Here is a 25474-nt window from a genome sequence, read left to right as displayed (position 1 = left end):
CGGAATGATCTATAATCCGGACCTCAAAGCTACAAATTTTCCGCGCATGCGTTTACGCATATGCATAATACGTTTACGCATGCGCGTTTAATGTATAACGGACGGTATAAGCTAAGCTAAAATAATCTATTTCAGTTAATGTTGCAGATTGTGTTGTTCCTTAATCTTCTAATTAGATACGGCTTATTATTTTCTTTTAGACTATTAGAGCAATTTAATAAAAGTAAGTTGGAACTTTCGATTATGTCAAACACAATTTCCGATACTGGAGATGATGGTAATGTGAGTAGACGTTACAGCACAGGTCGCCCCAGAGTTACAGCGCCGAATAAGGACCGGTATTTGGCAGTTACTGCCAAAACAAACAGGTGGAGCACAGCCTGAGACCTGCCTCGTCAGCTCTCTTCAGCCACTGGTACGACAATTTCAAGGCAGACCGTGTACAGACGCTTAGGGCAGATTGGTTTATATGTTCGTAGACCTGTCAGATGCGTTCCACTTACTGCAACTCACTGTCGCCTGCGGTTAGCCTGGAGTAGAGAGCATGCACTGTGGACACCGCAACAGTGGGCTTGTGTGATGTTTTCCGACGAGTCCAGGTTTAGCTTGCAGTCTGATTCTCGCCGGACTTTCATATGGAGAGCTCCAGGTATTCGTTACCACCAAGAAAGCATCATTGAACGACACCGTTACAGTGGTGTAGGAGTGCTCGTTTGGGGTGGAATTATTCTGGGTTCCAGAACTGACCTTCATGTTCAAATTGGAATCATGACAAGCCATATCTATCGGGACGTCATTCTGGAACAACATGTACATTTGTTTCGGGGTGCCATGGGCACACAATTTGTTTATGGATGACAACGCCAGTCCTCACCGTGCAAATATCGTAAGCGAATGCCTTCAATCGGAGGATATCACCCGTACAGACTGGCCAGCATTCTCACCAGACTTGAACCAGTAGAACACGTGTGGGACATGCTTGGCCGACGAGTTGCAGCCCGTCAACCTCCTTCTACATGTCTACCGGAACTTCGGAGTGCATTGCTTTTTGAGTGATGTAATATCCCCCAAGATCAGATCGATAATTTGATACTCAGATGCCTAGGCGTTGTACGGACTGTATTGCATCGTCTGGGAGACATACAATGTATTAACAATCAAACCAACCATGTAATATTGGTTTTTTGTAAATAAGTTTTTTTTCTTTTTTCTTTTTTGGTAATTTGCTCCAGGGAGAAAAAAAATCGCTAATTTTTTTAATAATATCAAACATATAGCACCTGTTTTTGCTCTTTACCTTTTGTTTAATAAATAAGCTTTACAAATAAGTCAAATTTGTTTTGCTTCTAACTTTTCCTTTGCCTGATTTTGCATTATCCTTAATTTATGGACATGAGTGTATAACAGCGAGTACTTTTGTGTACAGAAGCTGTCTTGAAAGCTTAGAATCTAAAATTTTAAGTTTGTATTTGTTTTTACTGAATTGTAAGTATTATAAATTCATATGTTTGGAAGCGTCCGAGTTTCAAAAATAATAAAAGTATAAATGATAAATAATAAAGCTTCAAAATAGTAAATCAAACAATCATCAAAATGTTTAGTACCTATTTAAAAATTTGGAGCTTTCTTTCAATTTTAAAGTAATTTAAAATTTAATAAATAGCTTTAAAACTCTTGCCAGTCACTGCTCATCTCAATGCATATAATAGCATTATAATTTTTTATAATAATAATGCATATTTTGTTTAATTTCATGAGGCCGAAGGAGACATTGTAAACTTATATTATGAATACGAGTCATATTTTGTAAAATTCGATGAAAGGCCATTCGAAAAACATGTATACATTGACAGAATTGCCGATATAAATAAAATATGTTATTAACAATATTAACTTCTTATTAATTAAGAAAAGGCTGCATTAAATATATTAAAAGGATCTTTTAAAATTTTTGCAGGAAATGAATTTAAGTTTCTCTTAAGTGAATGGATATTTTTATATCTTTATTACCGTATTTGCAGGCGCATAAGGCACATCCCCCTTTTTTTATACACATTTCATTATAATGAATTTACAGTATTTTAAATATAAATACAAAGTAATACTTTATACCCACAATTCATCTGGGGAAGAGCTTTTAATTTTCTTCATCAAAACCTAAACACTCATCACCATAGCTAAATGAAAAGTCACTTGAAACCTCTCCTAAATCAGCATTCGAGTCCTCATACAACAGATTGTCCTCTGTACCATCCAGTGTATTAATAATGCCACACTTCATACATGATTTAACCTCTGCCTCTGTTTTCACAGCATCCCAAGATGCTTTGACCCATTCACAAACTTTCCAAATGTTAGGCCTTCCCCTTCTACTTGATGGTGTAACCTCAAAATTTGAAGCCTGCATCCAGCTTGCATGCTTTGTTACAGCAATTTCAACATTGTTTTTGAACCATAATTTGCCAACAAACTTAAGAAACACCAAACAGTTGAAATTTCCCACACTTAAAAGTCGTTCGCAAAAATTGCAGTTTTCATGCCAGATGCACATTTACTAAGCTCTCCGTAACTGTAATATTCCCACACATCGCAAGGAAACAAGAAAAAAATCACATAACTCCAAAAAAAGAGGAAATTTCCAGAAATTAATGCAATCAAAAACTGAGTATCGACATACAAGATGCACCTCCTTTTTTTCCCCCGACTTATTTTCAAAGAAAAAAAGTGCGTCTTATACACTAGAAAATTTGCTATTTAAAACTTTCTTACATTTATTGGAAAACAAATTGTTTTATATGCTTAATTTCATTCACATAACTATGCTCACTGTAGTTATTGGCTATACTAAATATTTGAATGAAGAAATGTAAGTTTTATTTGCACAAAAACTATTAGCATATGTTTTATAGCAATACACGCAAGTACACAAAAGTGATACACAAAAACTATGAGCATATAGTTTTATAGCAATTTATGAGAGCAAAGTTTTACATAAAAATGTAAATGAATCATAAACGCATCTGTTATATAATTTCAATACAATGAGATATAACAATAATCACTGAGGAAATCTGATATGATTGTGATGACTATATTCAATAATTAAAAAATTCCAAAGATTCCAGTAAGATTTTAATAACTGGAAGAGTAACTTCTTACTGGATCAATAAAACGCTTTTCTGCTGTTATCAGTTTTACTGGAGGAGATGTCTGAAATACTGCTATTGCGACATTATACTGATTAAACTAATGTAACACTGTGCGACACCCACACAGATCTTTAAAGCAGCAATTCTCAACAGGTGGTACACAAGATAAAAAATAGGTGGTAGGCAAAGAAACAAAGTTCAAAAATTCTATGAAGAAAAAAAGAACAATTGTTAGAAAATTCCTGTGATTGCACTTCCACTGAAGATTTCATAAATAACAACTTTTGGCTACACCGAAAAAAAGAATTTAAAGGCATTTCAAATAAAGCTAAATTTTTATTGCCTTTTCGCACAACCTATTTGTGTGAACAAGGATTTTCTTCCCTGTTTTATTTGAAAAATAAATACAGAATAAAATTAAAAGTGGATCACACTTAAAGCTAAGTGAAATAAGGCCAGACAAAGAAATTGATCTCTCTTAAACAGGCCCAAATTTTACACTAAATTTAAGTATATAACTTAAATTTTGATAATTAAAATGGTAACCAATTCTTAATTAATATTTTTTATGTGTGCCTATTTAATACAGATAGCCAATAGCTTGTGCAAATGGCAAAACATTTATTTTTTCTATTTATATTGAGAAACTGAATAAGTATTATAAAATGTACAATAATCATACTGGTTGTACTAAGGTTTTTAAATTTTTGTTTAGATGGTATGTGTTAGTCAAAAGGTTGAGAACCGCTGCTTTAAAGCAATTAAATTTATGTCACTTTGTGAAGTTATACAAAAGTCGCAGTGTGACATTAACATCATTATCGCAGCATGACTTTACTACCATACTCAAAGACAAAGAAGCAACAATAACAAAAAAAAAGAAGCCAAGAGAAAAAATTGGTATCTTACCTCTCAGCCTCCACATCCACAGGGCCTGTTTGCTCACATCCTCTTCTTGGGCGCTTCGCATTCCTATAATAAACAAAAATAGGTACAATTTTATTACCGAGACCATAATAAACCACAGTGACAGTACATGCATAAAAGCACCAAACTTGGCACACACATCCATTTAAATCATAAATTGACATCACATAAATTTAGATACTTCTAAATGCAAGTGAATTATGACTGCACATAAATTTAGATAGCTCTAAATTTTAATTTACCACTGAAATACTGGTATACTTTTTAAACTTTTTAAAAGTGCATCGAATCTATCTATTTAGAAATTGCGAGAGATGAAAAATTTGCAATAAAATTTTGACAAAGAAAAGGCATCATTCATGATTGTGTGTGATTATGACAAAGCCTCAAGGGCTATCTGCCTGTGCCTTTGTGGAGCACTTTCTAAGGGAAACTGGCTTGTATACACGTTACACATGGGGAAAACCACGAAAACGACCAGCCTGTTCCTGGGATTCGAACCTCGGACCGACTACCAGCGTTCGGTGACTCCACCGCTCGGCTGCTGGTGGGCCTCATTCGTGATAGAAAATTAGGCTTAAACTATAGTCCAAGAACCATGAAATGAAACCATTTCATCGATAACTCAACAACTAAATGGCACCTTTAATCTTCTAGGTGTATCTACGGATTATTTCGTATTGAAAGATGGCTTTCCAAATCACGACACGCAGAATATTCTTGTCAGATTTTGATAAATACGAAATGGTTTCGAATGAATGCGGCAACTGGCAGTAGGGAAATAGCAATCAATAGAGAAAGATGTTACAGCGCGAGGTTCATAAATAAAAACCTCGTATCCAGCCACACTATCTGCCGACCTGTAGGCGATTTTCGTGCCGAAACCGAAAAATACTAAGAAGCCTTCGACCGAAAGCTTTGTGTATGCAAAAAGTTTGTGAAACAAAATTTCTTCTATAAAATAAAATGCAATTTGCACTGAACCCATGAATTACTTTTAAAGAAATTAATATCACCTAATTTACAAATAATTTCTTTTAGCATGGAATAAATACTTAAACAGGTATCTTACAATTACATGAAATAACGTAATCTTTAAAGGCATTGATGTATACAATATAAATATTTGCTTGTTATTTTATGAAATAACAGTGTCTGGGAAGCCCACTCAAATATCCTGTAGAATTTTAACAAATTATTTTATAGGATACAAATATGCATCTGTTTTTTTATGAAATATGTGAAATTCATGCAAATAAAATTAAGGATTATGAAATTTATTTTAATATAAATAACTCTGCAAAAAGAAATATTCAGGAGACTTTATTCCCCTTATTTTCCTATTATTGTCATCATAAAAAATAATAGCATTTATCTTAAAGATAATTAGCTTATTTAAAAAATACAATCTGTAAGCACTTTCTTTAACTCGATATAAGATCCATTTATTTTAAATACTTTTCTAAAACTTTTTATAAAAAATAAGAAAATAATGTAAGCACAAACCTTGTGGTTGAAAAGTTATGCAAACCTTGGGTTCAGTACCCCTCAAATAAATAATGAAAACAATCTCAGATTTTATAGGATAAAAATTAGGTCCAAACGGGCAATTTTTTTCATTTACAGACAATCATTAGATGTTTGGGCTAATGCTACTTTGGACTAAAAGTATTTAAAAGCTACAATTTCAGACAGACTGTCTTGCACACTTAAAATACAAATGTTTTATTAATTACACTGCTTGCCTTAAAAATATGTTTCTTAATCAAAAATTTGCTAAATTTTTATAAAACATAAACTAATACTTATAAAAGAGCCTGAGGCAATTTGTTACAATTAATTAAATTGTTCAACGTTGTTTAATTAATTGTTTAGGCAGTCAGAGCCGGAACAGCTAATGAAGTTTATGAGACTGTGATATTACTTTCGGTTTTGTGAAATGAAGAATTACATAGGATACTTTCAGATTGAAGTTCTGTAGAAACAAAAAAGTAAGTACCATCCCTCTTTCTGAAGCTCTTTATTTGTTTATTGACTTTTGGTAATTAAAAGGTCACTAAAGGAGATATCAGCGAAAAAACATACATTGAAAACAAAGTTAAAACAAAACGTTGCCGACAAAAATATCCAAAGAAGTGATTTGGAAGTGCTGAAGAATAAGTTTAAAGTGTTCGAGACAAAGATAAATTCCAATTTCGATTCTTTGTTCGGGTTATGTATTGAAGAAAGTGCAGTCAAAAGTCTTTAATCCGGACATCCATAATCCGGAATGATCTATAATCCGGACCTCAAAGCTACAAATTTTCCGCGCATGCGTTTACGCATATGCATAATACGTTTACGCATGCGCGTTTAATGTATAACGGACGGTATAAGCTAAGCTAAAATAATCTATTTCAGTTAATGTTGCAGATTGTGTTGTTCCTTAATCTTCTAATTGGATACGGCTTATTATTTTCTTTTAGACTATTAGAGCAATTTAATAAAAGTAAGTTTGTTAAGTTCTTTCAACATTCTGTCGCCTCGCCCATGTCCCGTACTCAAATGAGTTTTCATGAAGTACGGGAAATAACTCGGCATCCGCAACGTAGTACTGTACAGTATTGACGCTTCCTTTAAAATGATAAATCAATGTACTTTTCTTTTCCACAAATACACATCTTAGCGATTCAGGAACCATTAGTCCCATGGTTCCTTCTTAGTAGTCATTTGGGTTTTCATACATGATTTATTAACTTCTAGTAAGTAGTTTAGGTTCTTCGAAACAAATCAGAAATGTATTTCATGCTTTGCCTGTTTCTCATTTGGCATTCCTAGGAAATGTATGAAATATGAATAGTTTCATACATTGCCAGCTAGTTATAGGTATTATGTACAATGCCTTTTAATTTTTTTATTACTATGGAATTCATATTTCATGAATCATCTTCAAGAATTAGATATAAAAATATACAATTTTAAAAAATGTGTTTTAGTAATACAATGCGCATGCGAAATTTCATGTGAACAGATGCCTATGAGGGCTGAAAGCTTACATAAGAGAATACTAAATCATTTGTTCGAACCATTTTAAATAAAACTAATAGAAAACAAAACAAAAGGTGCTATGTCTTTCAATTGACTTCTCTACATAAAAACAAGCACTAATCTGCTGCAAATAACAGGAATGATTAAGCATTAAGCAATATAATTGAGATAAACATAGTGAGCAGGGTGCATGCACAATGCTTACTCACCTAACGGAGGCTAGTCTCCAGATATATTGCTCAACCCTGAATGCAGCACAAAAAAGATATGGAGTGAAGAAACATATTAAGAATGCAGGCATAATAGAATGAATGCAAATAACACTGCTTAAGGAATGATCGAAGAATATGCAAAGAAGCACAGTGCACAAAATAAATAAAAAAGTAAAATGGGACAATGCTATATCTGCCGTTCTACTAGGGAAACGCGTAGAAAAGATGAGTGTTCTTAAACGTATACTCTAATATTTCAAGTCTCGTAAACTAGCGTTAGTCCTGCATATACTCTTAATATTTTCTAGTCTCATCTTCAAGTGTTCGCTACCAGTAACCAGTTCAATATGCCAAGCAGATATAAAATGGTGCTCCGTGTAAAAGTGAACCGCACATGTTTTTTAATGAACACATAAATTTTCAACTCAACACAAGTGAGTACAATGAACGTGACAAGCAAATATTAAATAGGAACTCTGCAAATATGTGAATAGCACATAGGATGTACATTAATATACCCAGTCGATATTGTTCGTTTTAATGCATCAGAATAACTTCTTATATTCAAATTCTACAGTCAACATTCTCTATAAACTCACAATCACAATGCATAAAACACTGCTAAAATACTCATTCAGCACAGGGTTTCTTTAATAACCCATCTTCCAGAGTAACTTTATAAATTTCGCTACAATTTTTAATACTCCACGGAAAATTTTGGCTGGGCCTAGTGATAACAGAATGCTCCATCAATTGAGTCATACAACAGGAGGTACAGCAACTCAGCTGGTGGTAAGTAAGTAAGCGTACACTCTCTCTAGGATAGAAACTTCTCCTTTTTATGGGATCAGATGAGTACCGTTCACTCGCTGAAATAAACCGGTTCTTATTTATAACTTACAGCTCACTAATAATAACCTTGATGGAAAAATTCGAGAAAAAATTTAACCTTATTCGGGTACAGTATTATATTTTAATTACGCTAAAGCCCTCCAGGAATATCTGCCTAAAGAGAGTGATGCCTTTGTGGAGGATTTTTGAAGTAAAACTGGTTCGTATACATGTTACACACCAGGAAAAGCAAGAAAACGCCATGCAGCCATCTCGTTTGCCGGGATTCCAACCTACTAATGTTCAGCGACTTTACTGCTTAGGCATAGATATTTTCAGAGAATTTGTTTGCTCCCGATTTTATTTATTGAGATGATGGTAAAGCCTTGAGGGCTATCTATCTAAGGGAAGGATGCCTTCATATAGATGACTTTCTAAGGGAAACTGGCTCGTATACAAACTTCAAATGGTGAAAGCCACGAAATGACTCATGCAGCCAATCCATTTGCGGAATTTGAACATCGTACCGAACTACCAGTGTTCAGCGACTTTATTGCTCGGCCGCTGGTGGGCTGTTTGCTCCTGAAGAGAAGAGACTTGTGTCCGATGCTTTCAAAATCAACAGAGTTATTGAAAATCTACATCAAACTAAGGCTGAGTTTGCACCTAATATGTATAACTGAAATTGCAAATTAAAATTACAAACCACGATGTTTGGCGACATTTTGTTGTTTGGCAATTTTTATAATGCCTTTTAAATTTTTTTGGCGGCTTTATTTTTTGTTTGAGGAATTTATTTCAGTTTAAAAAATTATCCTACAATTATCTAATTATTATAATTCATATTAATCTAATTATTGATCATCATAGTGATGTATTTACAGCAATGAAAATATTACTCATCTTAATTTTTGCTCAAACTCAGTCTTGAGAATTTTAGATTAACTACTGGAAAATTGCCGCGAATTCGCAAACAGATGTTTTGAACAGATACAATCGAAATTTATTAATATTTTAAATCTGTGCATTAGCCATTTTTTTGTATGGTTGGAAAGTGCTTTCAAGCATCAAAATTCTAAGTAATAACTTCCATTATTGAGATTTTCAAGGAAGCAAACAGAATACAGTCACTTGAAAAAAAAAAGACTTATGCGAGATTATCACTTAAAATGCACAAAACGGTTTTTACTATCAATGTCATTTGAGGCTGCAGTTTTATTAATTAAAATAAAAATACTAAATTTCAATTTCCTTTTTCTGAATTTTTCATATTTTTAGCAAAAAAAGATGCAAAATCTTACAGCGGTATGCTTCCGCTGAAATTTTTAAGAGTCTGCATGAGATTATTCTCTCTTTATAGATGCACATAATCATTTTTACAATCAATGTTATTGCGATGTTGAGATTTTCTGTATTTAAACAAAAATGTTAGTTTTCAGCTTTCAATTACTGATTCAGATTTTTACAGCAACAAACGAAAACTTTTATTGCAGTGGCTTTCCATAATCCAAGCAGAATAAAGCTACTTGAAAATGAGAGACCCACGTGAAATTATCGCTCGAAATGCTAAAAATCATTTTTCTAATCAATGCCACCCTCACGTTGAAGTTGTACTAAATTTAAATAAAAATGTTATATTTCAAATTTAAAACACTGCTATTTCTAAATTTTAAACATTTCTATTGCTTAGAAATGCAAAAATTAAATGTGTAAAATAAAAGATACATATAAAAATATTTCAGTAGTTTTAATCGCATCATAAATACCTTTTCTTCCCCCCCCCCACTTTAACGGCCGGAAAGAAATCAAAGTGAAATTATGTTTACAAATTATGTTTCAGTGACTTGTTTTATTTTCCCAAGTCTTATTTCCTATAGCAGGTAACAATCAAATCCTAAAAAGACTTACAGATATGATAGGACATAACACTGTTCTCTCTACCAAGAATCCATTCCTTGTTCCTATCTATAGGCTCACTGGTGGGAGCGAAGACGATGATCGGATAACGTTGCAATAAACTCCTGCATAATTCATCCCGGTTGACCATCTCATGGAACTGAAATGAAATGAAGAGCAATTTCTTAGATCATTTGAAAAAGTAAAAGCCGGAGAAGGTGTCACATCTCCTTTAAACGAAATGATTTGAATAGTCACAAATGCAGATTCTCTTTTGAAACGAATCAAATTTATAGAATTTTTTTTTTTTTTACTTCCAACCGCAGCGTACAAACAGAACAAAACAAAACAGAATGCACACAAAACAAACAGGATATTGTACAAACAATGCAATAGAATGCAGTATTGAGCAAACAGAACTCAGTGAACATATAACGCTAAAAACCAATATCTCATCATTTGCCCTCCTAGTGCTCCAGTAACTTTGTTGTTGTTACTTATGCTCACTTGTCTGACATTAAAATCAGCCCAAATGCACAAAATTCCTCTTGGCAAGGAGTGCAAGATACGCTAGTCGTTGGCAACAGCATTGAGCACCTTACAGGTGACGATGCTATTTAGCTCAGTTCCGCCCTCCATTTTGATGGAGAGCACCCCTGGAAGATGGGTCGAAGGTCTCCCACCCCTTTCCCCTTCCACCAAGCCACACGAGAGGACTCTCGGCTCGCTGCATATCCAGAATGTCACCATGTCACTCAGAAACTAAACATTTACAAACATTCATGCCTTGTCCAAGATTCGAATTCGGGCCCTTCGGCACGGCAGTCGGCCACGCTGACCACTATACCGGTTGGCCGGCCCAATACCTCTTCACCTCAGAGACATGGACATAATCAAAATTACTTTATTCTAAATGTACTATAGTATACATATTTTAGTTGTATATGTACTTTATTTGTAATATGCCATTATATTGTTGCACCTGTATGGGTCCGTTATGAATTGTCCGATAAAAAAAATGAATAAGATTTATTATCACAACAAATAAAACAAAATGCTTAAATTATCTCAGATATTCCTACATTATCCCGATATCTCACAGAAGTTATCTTTTAAACCACTAAAATCGTTTACATTCAAAAGGTAGAGAAAGATAATCAGATTTCACCACAGCAGTTTTCTAAACAAAACTCATAAAACAACTAACTAAAGAATTGAGAGGTTTTCATGCCTCTTATATAAGCTTTTTAAATGTACGAGAATTTTTTGACACTTTCTCAAAATCAAAAAGAGATACTATTTATTTATTAAATGCACATGCTCTTGTATTTTTAATTTTCCTGCATAGCTCTTAATATTCCTCTTAATATTTGTCATGCACTGCACTGCACGGGAAATAAAACAATTTAATTTATAATTCTACTAACATTAGCTATTTCTATACCAAATCTGTAACAATATGTAATATGTTGTACTTTAATTGCGACATGGTGTATGAACCAAAGTATTATTGTATGGCAATGTACTATCTGCCAAGCCTCTTGTATGGCACTGTATTTCAATCAGCGACTGGTGTTAAGGCCTCTCACCCTTTCCATACCATCTTGGGATGCTCTGGACAAGGGGGATGCTAATTAATTGCTATTGTAGATGTGCGGTGCTTGTCACCTCAGAGGCTCCGTGCAGCACCAGGCACGTTACGATAGGGGTCCTGTCCATTTTTCATTTGAGCCACAGCTGGGCAGTTAATACCAGAACAATAGAAATACCAGAACCAGAACAATATTAGAAATACCAGAACCAGAACAATAGAAGTGGCATGCCCAGTGCTTAAATTGTGGCGGAGCCCAGCTCCGGGGCTTCTAAATTTTTAAGATAAATTACAATTGTAGCCAGAACACACCGGAGCCCTAAATAAGATGAGCTCCGGTACTACTTTTTATAAAACTAAGCCACAATTTCAAGGACAAAAATTAGAATTCCTAACGTTTTAGTTTAACAATAAGCAGATCTTGCAATACTCTATTTCCCTAGAAATACGAGCTCATGAGAACATGAGACGTTCAAGTAAAGTCCCCTCACTCACATGCAGAAACCTTTCTGTTTAAGAAGGGCAATAAATTTGGGGGAGTTTGTTTAGGAACGCGTACATTTCTCGCCATGCCATCATATCTAGTGCATTCTTATCGATGCTTACAGCTAGTTACCCTTCCAGGAAGGAAAATTTGTGTTCTTAAATGAGCATTAAGTGACAGCGAGTACAGTAAGAGGAAAAACTGAGATAAACTGCTCAAGCACATCCTACACATCGTCTTCTCAGAGTATCCACTAATGTAACCAAATACGGGGGGTGAAAAAAGCGTAACCAGCAACTTCGCATTCATTCTTAACAGATTCAGACTCATTTTACCCCTGACATACATCCGCTTGATGGCTATAATTGTTGGCTTTAGTTTTTCCTTATGCAAATTTTGATTGGAGGTCAATCGGTGGTAAGCTAACGTGGTTATGGAATAAAGCATGAATTTTATTTAGATTAGTCTTAGCTTTATTTAAGGGAAGCAAAATATGCTTTGCCTTTATCTCCACTGCCATAACGGTTATGGGCCCAGAGCCAACAGCTAACCTGTTACCCAGTTCAACTCAGCATTGAAGGAATGTAAATGAAGAGGGCCGTTATCCACGAAAAGAAGCTGACCTGTCTTAGAAGTTTGTTCAAGTCGTTGTGCTCACGCTTAATTGAAGATGTCATTACTACCTGAAAGTTTTGAGCTGCTAAACCATGACAACTGGGATCGATGGAAAGTCGATATTAAAATGCTGGTACTGGATAGAAATTGTTGGATCTTCATAGAGGATGAAGAAGAAGAATTAGATAAAAGTACAACAAGACGTGAAAAGCAGGAATTCACATTGAGAGAGAACAGAGTCTTCACTACATTATATTATGGAATTAAAACTGAGTTCAGGCCACTGATACAAGAATGTTCAAGTGGTAAAGAAGCATGGGAAGTTCTACAGAAGCAATTCGAACTCAAAACAAAAAGCAAAGATAATTCAGTTACTGGATGAATTTTTTAGCATTAGACATACACCAAATGAAGAAATAGGATTATTTATCGCGAGGATAAAAATGACTGCAAAGTTGGCTGAAGCTGGACACAACTTGCCAGATCTTTTTAAAGGATTTCAAGCAATAAGGAGATTACCCAAGGAATACGCCGGCATTGTACAGTTGATCTATAGGTGGAAGGACGAAGATTTTACGCTGGAAAGAATTGCTGAAGAACTGGTAAGGGAAGAAAGCCGACTTATGGTAAATGCTGATTTAGAAGACAGCAAGGTAAGCGTGTTCAATACTATTAGTTCAAATGCAGGGAAAGATATGCAGGGAAATGGGGAATAAATGCAGAGAAATGGGGAATATGAGAATAGGACCTTGTTTCTGACGTCATAAATTTGGACACTTAATCGCTCAATGTGAAGAAAATGTAAGTAAAAATCAGAAATTTAAAATAGACGATAATAATGGACAGTTTAAAGATAAAGAATTAATGTTAGTAGAAAATTATGTAACAACTACAGATAAAGGAGGTAACGCAGGTAAATTTAATTGGGTCGTAGATACTGCAGCTACAACTCATTTCTGTAATAATAGAAATTTAATGACAAATTTTGAAGAAATAGATGATATACGTATGTCTTTAGCTGTAGGAAATTCTGAAAGTAAAGTACAAGGAAAGGGTACCATCAAATTTGCAGTAAAAGTAGGCAATTGAATAAATTGGATTGAGTTAGATAATGTGTTATATGATCCAAATCTAAAAAGAAATTTACTATCGGGAGCAAGGTTAGAAAAGGCAGGTGCTCATTTTGTGATTTCAGAAAGGAAGATGTGGATGTATTTTAATAATTGGGATAGATTATGCTACGCTAAACGATATGACAGACTTTATCACGTAAAACCATTTAGATATGCAACAGATAAAAAGGAAGCTGGTTACGGTACAGAAATTGGAAAGTTAAATAAAGTAGACGATACGATGCTATGGCTTTGGAGATTTAGCCACGTAAATTTTGATTATGTTAAGAATACTAGTAAGAATCAAAGCGTGAAAGGGTTACCAGAAATTGAAAAACCAATGGATAGGTGTGAACCGTGTATTATTGCTAAATCTAGTAGAATAACTTTTAAAACTGTTCCGAAGAGATCGGATAAATCATTGCAGTTGGTTTATTTAGACGTTTGTGGCCCACTCCCAGTTCCATCTAACGGTGGGAGTAAATATTTCCTCACTATTGTGGATGACTATAGTAGATTAGTAATAGTGTATTGTATGAAAAAAAATTAATCATTCTACAACTTTAAGAATTATCATAGGCAAATGGAAAGACTGACGAATAGGAAATTAATAAATATATGCACCGATAACGGTGTGCAATTCTGTAACAGGCAATTCGAAAGGTACTTAGCCGAAAATGGAATTAGTGTTGAACGCACAAACGCGTACACCCCAGAAGAGAACGGTGTGTGTGTGTGCGTTTTAACCAAATGGCATTAGACAGAGTTAAAATTATGCTTAATGATGGTAAAATGGGAAAAGAATGGTGGGCAGAAGCACTTGGCTGTTTCGTACATACGTGGAACAGAGTATGTCATAAAAGCAACCGAACCCCTTATGAAATGTTTTTAAATAGAAAAACCAATGTTGTTTATTTTAAAATATTTGGTTGTTGGCATGCCAAAACAGATTAGAAATAAATTACAAATGAGGTGCAAAGAAGAAATCATGGTAGGATATGCGAAGGAAACTAGGGGTTATAGGATATGGCTACCAGAAGAACACAGATTAATAGAAACCTGTAATGTGTTCGTTGAAAAACTGAATTTGATGAAACTTTGATTTCTGTTCCAGGATGCAAATGGCATCCTGGAACAGAAATCAAAAACTAAGTTTAAAAGACTAGAGGAACCTGAGCTATTAGCAGAATCAGATGAAGAACAGGAAACTTCTATAGAAGAAATAAAGTTCTCAGATGACAAATTTACCCCGAAAGAAGAATCAGACTTAAACTGGCAAAGAAAAGCAGTTAAAAGGCCAGACGGAAGATGTACAGACATATATTATTATGTAGAGGGAACAGACACCCGTTTTAGATCCTATAATGATATTGAAATGTATTGTGAGGCAAGAAATATTAAATTTGAAAAAGATAAGTTTGATTTTAGTGGAAAAAACGAATACTCGGGGAAAGTTAATTTTGTAGAAAAGGAGACTAGCTCCGTGTCTGAAGAGGCAAATTCCGTAGAAATTGTTATATCACAAAATTTTAAAGAAGCACGAAAATCAGTAAATGCCGAAGAATGGGATAAGGCAATGAGAGAAGAAATTGAAACAATGAAGAAAAGAAAGGTTTGGGAATTAGTCGAAAAGCCAGAAAATAAAACTATGCTAGGAAACAAATGGTTCTATATGCTAAAAAGAAATGAAAAGAATCAAGTGGTTAGATACAAAGCACGTTCAGTAGCACAGGGATTCAGGCAGAAAAGAGGTGAAGATTTTTATGACGTTTACAGTCCTGTAGTAAATTTTTCAATCATAAGAATATTTTTCACTATACTGGTATGTTTATATATGGATGGACTAATTGTCAGTTAGATGTAAAGAATGCATATTTATATGCAAACCTAAATGAAAAATATATATGACCCAACCAGAGGGATTTATTGAAGAGGAAAATAAAGTGTGTTTATTACACAAGGCCATTTACAGTCTACATCAAAGCGGCCATGAATGGTTTTGTGAATTTGAAAGTACTTTAGAAAATCTACATTTTAAGAAAATACAATGGTGTAATTGTGTTTATAAAAGTTCAGATGTAACTCTCTTGTTATATGTAGATGATATTGTGAATTTTAGTAAAGATCAATATGGTATAAAGTAATTTCACAGCTGAGTAAGTTTTTTGATCTTAAAGTATTAGGCAAAACTGAAACGTTACTTAGAATTGAATTCTTAGAGAATGAGAATGGGGTTTTTATATATCAGCAAAAATATATCGAAGAAACTTTTGAAAAATTTAAACATTTTCAGATACCAATAGCTTTACTTCCCATAGCTAAAGGCACTATTCTTACCAAATTAGATTGTCCATCTACAAGTGCAGAAATTGCGGAAATGCATACATTACCCTTTAGAAATCTGTTGGGATGTTTAGTTCTTGTAGCTAACAGGACAAGGCCTGATATTACATATGCAGTGAATATCTTATCACAGTTTCAGGAGAATCCTGGAATTAGGCATTGGGAAGCATTGTTGAAATTGCTTGGTTATCTCAATAGTACTAAATTATATAAATTAAACTTATCGAAGATTAAACATCTAAATTTATATTGTTATTCAGATGCTGATTATGCAAGTAATAGGAATGACAACTTGTCCATGGGAGGATTTATATTATATTTAGATGAAGTACTGGTAATCTGGAAAACTGTTAAACAAAAAAGTGTAAGTTTATCAACCATGGAAGCGGGGTATATCGCCTTATCTGAAGCAGCGAAGGAATTAATGTGGACAAAAAATGTCTTACAAGATGAAATTTTAAAGTTTAATTTAAGAGAATATAAACTATTTTGTGATAACAAGTCTGCCATTGATTTTTCTAGATCGCCAAACTAAGCACAGAGACATAAAATATCACTTTATTAGAAGACTAGTAAATGATGGAGTGTTTGACCTTGAATTTATCACCAGTAAATTAAATACTGCTGACTTATTTACAAAAGCGGTGACTGCTGTTAATTTAAGGAAGTTTTGTTTAGATGTTTTCAGTGTTTAAAGACAATAAGTGCTTTCGTATAATAGAATTGAACTATGAACTTCTGTAATTCTGTGTAAGTTTTTTTTTTTTTTTTTTTTTTTTTTGTATTTGCATGAGGAAAACAGGGCCGTTTGTTGGCTTTAATTTTTCCTTATGCAAATTTTGATCGGAGGTCAATCGGTGGTAAGCTAACATGGTTGCTGCTGATTGGCCGATGACGTCAAGATCTGCGGGTTGGCCAAGTATTATATGTACGTCAGTATCGGCGAATGTGTGTTTTTATGAGTTAGCATAATGCTAGTTTTCTTTCACTCAAATGATTTTAAATGTAAAGGCTATAGTGTTAGCTTATTTTAATTTACGGAATAAAGCATGAATTTATTTAGATTAGTCTTAGCTTTAAGGGAAGCAAAATATGCTTTACATTTATCGCCACTGCCAACACTATATATATAAAGAAGAATGTTTGTGTATTTGTTCGCAATTAACTCAGCTACTACTATAGTTATCGTCACTATTGTTCTACAATTCTTTTGGGGTCCTGAGAAAGGTCGACATCCACTGCCTCCCCAAAAATAGCTAAAATCTGAGATACTAATTAATTCTGAAAACTCTAATATTCGACCTCATTTCTTCGAGTAGGAACAATCTCGCACGTTGGAGATAAAATTCTGCTTTCTTTCGAGAAGTGTTGTCACTGCTTGCTTTCAAATCGTAGAGTTTGTTAAAAAAAGTTTGTAAGTTTTACGATGAAATAAAAATAGCTTTGCTCAACATTAAATACATTTGCTACCTTTCAAATCGCAGTTTGTTAGTCAAAAATGGGTAAGCGTTACAATATATATATATAAAGAAGAATGTCTGTGTGTGTGTGTTTGTTTGTTCGCATTATTGACTTCTAATAAATTATGATAAACCTTTTGTCACATTTAATGGACTGAAATTGAATATAGGTGACATATTGGACGGAACTTGAGCTTTTACATCCTTTTGATTAGAAAGACGAAAATCATTAAAAACTGTGTGCGATTGTTGCCAATATAATGGGAGAGAATTAGTTTATTTTTCTACAGAAATTTTTCTGTGGGTTCCATATTGCATCAGAGTGAAAAAGGTATGACTATCAATCGTTTTTTTGCATCGTTATTACAGAAGGATTACAGTGGTATCGTTCTCTCCGTTGTTAGATACATTATTCTAAATTTAACTTAACTGGCATCGGATACTTCCTCTAGTAAGTAAATAAATAAAAATGACTCATTTATAGTTTTGATCTCTAAAAGAACATGTATAATATGTAAAAAATGCTTTTTTCTCGAAAACTTCTTAGAATAGACTGCTGTTAGTAATTAAAAAGATGTAGAAAGGAAGACAAAATCTTCTCAAACCTCTTTGAGTCAAGCAGAATAAAATATTACGGTAGAATTAAAATATTCTCTCGAGAGGCAATATAAGTGGATAGCTATCTTGGTTAATTCTGATTGCTCTGGTTCATTAAGCCTAATTAGCAAATTCTGTGTTAGGTTTTTGACAAGTGAATGTCAAGCTACTAATTTCTTTTAAATAATGGCATTCCTTTTTCTTTCCAAAACTCTCAGACATTGAGTTGGAGTTAGATATTTTTCTTAATTATTGGTCAAACAGTTGATTCGAAAAAGAAAACTGAACCAGGAGTTTAATTGCCATCTTGGGGCACGTGAGTGGAAAAGCGTTACTACTATTTTTTTTTTTTAAACTGAGGAGGAAGGGAAGTAAATATAAAAATTTAAAAATCTGAAAATTTTCAGATTTTGTATTACTCCCAAAAGGGCGTTTTTTAAAGTTTTTGTGTGTTACCATTATTTATTAAATATGTTCTTTGCACTTAAACCATAAAATTCAATTCAACGGCAATATCACCAAATATTTAAACGATCATATCTTTAGATTTCCAATACACAGTCCTGTGCACTGGAGATTAAAATGTTTTATTCGTACAGTGTTGCTATTGCTCTCTTTGAAATCGTCCAGTTTCTTAATCAAAAACTCATAAATGCTTTACAAAATATGAAATATATAAATAAAACAAATTCCAAATTTGGGCTTCCAGATCCCCATATAGGAATGGAAGACTACGTTATTCAAAATTGGATGTCTCTAGGTACCGTTGTTTTATCACAATGCCAGAAACATACATACATTTGTGCAGATTCATCATTATTTAATTTTTTTAAATATAATACAGGGCTCTAATATTTGGTGGCAACAATTTAAAAAGTGATTTGCCGTTTATAGTGAATCAACACAAAAATGCCAAAAACGAAATGAATGGCCCTTCTCGGTAAATTCCCGTTTGGGACAATAAAATGAAATAAAACTGAAAGTGTTCAGATTTTAAAGTCACACAAGAGAGTTTATTAAGATTTTCTAAACACTCGCTGAGTTCGCAGCTTATTAGTCTGCTCTTGAACTCACTTACATAATTTGTTTTGTTATACACATTGCTTTCTTCGCTTTTACTCCGTGTAAAATTCAATGGTAAAATGACAAAAGTATTATTTTACATTTAATGCAGCATATCTTTAGAATTTCCAATACAGTAACAAGTATTATTATGCAGTTTCACATTTTTTTCAGTCTTTAATCAGTTCATCATATTAGTATTCAGTTTTGATAGCAAGATGGCTTACAAAACATTTTTTTAACATTTTCTTATTAACATTGTGTTATATTGCTATGTGCTAACAATATTGTTAATTTTTTCTTATTGTTGTGTATTAACCTTATCTATTAAATATAAGGTTCTTCACACTTCACCACATAAAATTCAATACCAAAGGCAAAATCACTAAATATTTAAAAACAGCATACTTTTAAATTGGTGATACAATGGAAGAAGACGCCATGCATATTTTTATATTTGCTATACTACTTCTATAAAAACTAGTTATCATGAAAAGTTAGAGTCGAATTTGTTTATTAAAATTGAAAGATAAATAACTTCCACTTTTCTGAATGGCAACAGCTTCGCACGCTGGAGACAAAAATATTTAGTTTCAAAGTTTCGCCGTAGGTTCCGTGGTTTCAAATCAATGAGTTCGTTAATGAAAAATTTTAAATTTTAAATGAAAAGTTTTTTAAAATATGAAATAAATAATAAAACAAATTTGAAATTCAAAAATCGGGCGTTCAGGTGCAAATATTTGCATGCAGGACTACGCTATTCAAAATTTGCAAAAACATATGCTAGTATGCAGCTTTTAAAAATGTTCGTTGTGACATTTTTCTGAAGTGTAAGCGGCGTAATTGGGAAGAAAGCAATGCTTAATAACAAAGCTTTAAAAATGGATAACTAGTAGCGAGTGCAAGAGTAGATTAATAGACTACAAGCTGAGAGAGAGCACAGAAAACCTTAGCAAATTCATTTAAGCGACCGTAAAAATATTAAACCTTACCGATTTTTTAATTTCTTCTAAATATATAAAACATTTTTACACAAGAAGTGCAATATAAAAATGTAAAAGGCAGGAACACAAGAAAACACAACCACGAAAATTACAAAGCACTTAAAACTTCCTCAGAAAATATGTGTTACGTACGACATGCTTGCAAAATTTGAAAGCTTTTAATATTCGCTTTTAATAAAGTGAAAACTTGATTGTGTTTGCATAGAACAGCTGAAATGCCATACGTTTCATTTTGAAATAACTATCGAAGAAAAACTGATCGCATTGAAGAAGGATTGGTTTCGAACAACAAACATCATTAACATTTCCTTTTTTCTTACCTAGTAGAAGTAGACTTCAGATAAGTCAATAATTTACTGTAGAAACCAAGAAACTATCATGTTAAGCAATTTTATGCTAAATATTTAAAATATTACATTAATACCTCGAGCGCAGAGATCGCGGTAATAAAAATTGAGCCATTGTGCAAATAAAATCTGTGATTCTGTTTCTGAAAACTTGTGTATATTTGTAAAATCAAAAACAATAACAATACAAAAAATAATAAGGCAAGAACCTAGTAAACCATTTTTCATATTCTAATTATTAAGTTATTTATGTGCCATAATTTTTATTACATTTATGTGGTATGCTGTACATTATAGAGAAGAATATAAGGGGTTTGCAGAAGAAAACCATACTTTTAAAAGCAGTTGTACAAGTAACAAGTAAAAGGTCATTCTTTCATGAAATACATGGTCAAGACAACAACAATAAGTAAAAGCTGGAAAGCCTTTTAATATTAAAACATATTTTTATTTTTACTTATTACGTGCTCTGCCTTTAGGCATTACACGGAAAGGAAGGAATGCCCTGTGGAGGTCATTTTAAGGGAAACTGGCTCGTATCCGCCTTATGCATGGGGAAAACCACGAAAACGACCGGGCAGCTAGCCCGTTTGCTGGGAATCAAACTCCGAAATGAATTACCAGAGTTCAGTGGCTTTTACTGCTCGGCTGCTGGTGGGCCTCTGAACATACTAAGAAGGGTTTTTATGAATTTCAAGAAGAGTTATTCTAGTCTTTTTTTATTCAAGAGAAAATTACTCAAATTCTTTCTATGAATATTTCATGAATCACTCGAATATTTAACTTTTTTAATCAATAACTGGATCTAAATTTTAAAAGTTTAAATAAAACACATCTCCCTATTCGAATGAAACTAAGAAATATTTATCATAATTTAAATTCTCTCGAAAATTAATAAAGTCTTAAATTTCACTGAGTGGTTAATCTAATATAAATGTACTATGCCAAAACAATTAATTGACTAAACAAATTAATGTAGCATTTAGGAAATGCCTTTTTCATGAAATAAGCTTTTATTTGACATTAAAGCACTTTAAATTTATTTTTAAATCTAATGAGAATATCTTATTTAATTTAAAAAAGGCTCAATAAATATTATTTCCGTTTTCAAAGCTGTACCAATACTCCTTTTGACTATTTAATTCCTGATCTTATTTTTAAAAATTATTTGCTATTACAAATGAATTTCTTATGATGTATTTTTCTTTCTAAATATTTCAAATGAAATTTTATACATTATGTGAAAAAGCATTTTTTTTTTTTTTTTTTTTTTTTTAATCAATGGATTTCTTCAAAAGCCCATAAATTGCATTTAAATGTGCTCGTGAAACTTTTGTATACTGTAAAATTTATTTTGGTTAGCTTTAATTATCTCATTCATTAATTAAAGGGAAATGCAAATTATTAATCTACTTGGTTCTATACATTTACAAATGTACACAGTTGTATATTAAGAATTTAATTTCTTAATAATAGAAAAAGTGTTAAAAATTAATATTTAATAATAATGGCACCTGGTGTCAAAACCTGAAGTATTCCTACAGAAAAAATTTCAGTCAAATGTAAATTGCTTGTCATTTGCTATATGAGATTTTTACGTAGTAAATAATAAATTGCAATTTATTAAACAGAATGATATAATGATTTGTAATTGTGATTACAAATAATAATCATGCAATTATGATTAGAAATCATTAAATAATCCATAATTAAATGGAAATCATTAAATCATGCATAATTAAATGTATTAATAAAATATGTATTTTAATGATTATTTAATAATAAAATGTAATTTATATTAAAGAGCATTATTTCAGTAAACAGGATTTTGACTTAAATGTTCACAAACTTCCCTTAGAAAAGGCTTTACTTATAAAATTACCCAGAAAAGCTACCTTATCCGAGAAGATTTTCAATAAATCTCTATCGATTTTGAGGGCGATCAGGCACAGTCCCTCATCTTCAGGAGTAAAACATTTTTGCGAACATCTCGCTATCTTAAAAATAGCTATATAAGTCTAAACTGCGTCCTTCAAATTAATCATGCGATCTTACATAACACTTAATGTAGATGCCTCTTGCGAAATCAAAAAGATTGTAAATCAATAGCAATAATAATAAATAATTGTAAATCGAAACTTTTTCTAATTCAAACTGAAACTTTTGACTCCCTTCCTTCTTCCCCTGAATCCTTCTCGCTTTCATCCTAGCAAGACGCTGCTGCAATCATCTAGACTTGCTTCTATTGCCATTGTATCATGTATTGATTAGTGCTCCTAATCCCTGCTGATGAAAAGTCAATATGGCTGCTCTCTGTGTTATTTTCCCAACAGCAGTGGGATCAACAAGATTAATATTATCTCCTGCTTTCCAAAGTATGAAAAATGAGCTCTTGAATAATTTGACCAAGGACTCTTTTTATTGCTAGATTTTACTCAGATAAATACTACAAATGGAGGATGCAGAAATCAGTACTCCCAATAATCATACCTCATAGCAGCTGAAAGGAAACTGAATGTTACCTGCTATTGTTTTTGTGAGTCAAACAAACTTCGGATGGCAGTCATGGGTACAAAAGTCCACCTGTGGTTTCAAGGTCTATGCTAGAGTGTTGCACTGGCATGTAAATATTGTCATTTCAGTCTCTCTCCAACTGTTAATTGGTGAGAAATCTTGAACATGCATTGTGCAAAGCAGGAGTTGAACATCCTGTGTATAAAGAATATGTAGGGCAATGTGAGGAACATTGGTTTGCCCATTGTTTTATTGAAAGGAGAGGGGACAGAAGCCCTGAATATATTCATAGCCATGGGCATTAAAACCTCAGTAATATGATAGTGACTGGTAAGAGTACCAGATATACACACTACAGGTGAACAGGATGTGCATCCAGTGCACCTCATACTGTTGCTGGGCCAGCATAATGATGAAAAATGCAAGCTTCGAATATGCATTCTCCACACGTGGATATGACTATCATAACATTCTAAAAGAAAAGTGAGACTTATTAGAAAAGGTGATATCACACTTTTCATGAACCTGTGTTTGGTGCTGAACACACCATCAAAGGCATTGATTCCTGTGTCAGAGTGTGAAAGTAATGCTCACTTTACAAATAATCTACAGTGCTTCAGATGCCATTGAGCCATACTTGATGTTAAGCGATATATCCAGTTTCCTATAAAAAATTCCTAACAGTCATGTGGGCAAGATATCTGTCATTTGGCGCAATAGAGAGAGAAGACCAATGAGATTCTCAGGCCAATCTCTGTGGTTCTCCTGGAGTTATTAACTGCAAAGTCTAGCAAAAATCATTAGACCAAAATGATTAGCAGTTGGGATACACAGTAATTCACAATACTGAGTCCCCTTGCAACTGAATTCTGAGACATGTTAGTATGAATTGCTTCTTGTCTTATGAGACATTACATGACCCCCAACCTTCAAAATAACAAGTAAACATAATATATGGATGAAAAACTGGCATTTTAGTCTGCCTTTTTAAATTACTTTGTAGTGTTATTTACTCTTTCATATAATGTACACATGCTGTGGAATACTGAACATTTGCATATCCCAGCATGTTCTACTTTTTATGCAAATTTCAGATTTGATGTGTGATTCTGTCATGGTGTAATGATTCAAATGGCCAACAGCTACAAATAACAGTTCATTACATATAAATTTTACAACCTTGGTAAGCATTTCCAGATAAAAAATCTTCATCTGAAGAAAATACAAATTGCTGTTCCTCGAGCAGTGTTTTTTTCAGTGCCTTTTGATATTAGACAATGATCAAACTATTGAATACACTGAAAACAATACTCAATACAAAAGCTCTGAAAAGGACTCAGTAGTGAATGGCATTAATTGATTGCAAAAGATGCTTCTTGACCCAGTTAAAGCAACACCTCTAACAGTTTAGAAACTCAACAAATTAAAAACAGCTTAGGAAATTATTTAGGACATTACTACTTAAATAATTATTTAACTCATAATTATTAATTTAATGCAATTCTAATTCTAGAAAAGACTGGTCCAAATTCTAGAACCAAGTGCTTTTGTTAGATCAAATTGAGTCGATTTTATGTCAATTTTTGGCAATGACTCCCCAAGTCTCTGGGCTCATTCCAATGAAGGCCAGGAAAACACTAAAATTATCATAAAAGGCACAAGGATTTTTATGTGCTGTAAGTTTTAGAAATTATATTAAGAAGTGGAATATTCCACAGATACATCTTACACTTATTGTTTTGGGCAGTATGCTAATATCCCATGTTACGATTGCCCTGTTTGTTAGTGATAAAGAATGAAAAAAAAAAAAAAAATTGTGCTAAGTTTAAAGCTTATTTTAAAATAAGTTTCATTTCTCAGCTTGATGTGTAATTAATTTAGCCACTGTTATGGATTTAAGCACCCAGCAAGTATCTGACCTTTGGAGGGTAAGAAAAAGTTTATTTTGAATGTAGTAGTTGATTAAAATTGGCAAAATTGATTCATAGCTGTAATCAGAAAGAAAATAAATATTGGAAATCAAAGGAAAAAACTTGTTTTCCTATTTGGGTAAGAAAATGTTCAACACATTGCAGAAAAATGTGTGTAGCTACTAAACACATTTTCCTGATAAATGAGCAAGAGCAAAAAATTACTTCTTTGTGTTTATTACTATGTGATTTTATGAATTAAGAAATGTGAAATATTATTAAATTAGTTCAAACACTACTTTCTACCCTAAATCTGGTTTACTACTTTTAAAGATAATATTTATTACTTTTCAATCCTCTTCAGCTCCAATATGTGTCTCCTACTAACAAGAA

The 25474-nt window shown here is 33.0% G+C and overlaps 1 protein-coding gene across 4 annotated transcripts in view; it reads right to left on the bottom strand.

The window, feature by feature from the left end:
- The window catches only part of LOC146997001 (uncharacterized), a 458848-nt gene that overhangs the window by 400284 nt on the left and 33090 nt on the right, over positions 1-25474 (bottom strand). For all 4 annotated transcript variants that reach the window (XM_085816419.1, XM_085816418.1, XM_085816416.1 and 1 more), the window contains one exon: positions 4059-4121. In XM_085816419.1, the coding sequence (XP_085672545.1) occupies positions 4059-4121 (63 nt within the window). The remainder of the gene's footprint in view (positions 1-4058; positions 4122-25474) is intronic.

The sequence above is a fragment of the Stegodyphus dumicola genome, chromosome 5 (genome assembly GCF_044657685.1).
Source record: "Stegodyphus dumicola isolate Sdum_Otavi_A_Nest chromosome 5, ASM4465768v1".
Taxonomy (NCBI): domain Eukaryota; kingdom Metazoa; phylum Arthropoda; class Arachnida; order Araneae; family Eresidae; genus Stegodyphus; species Stegodyphus dumicola.
This window is presented reverse-complemented; position numbering and strand designations above follow the sequence as displayed.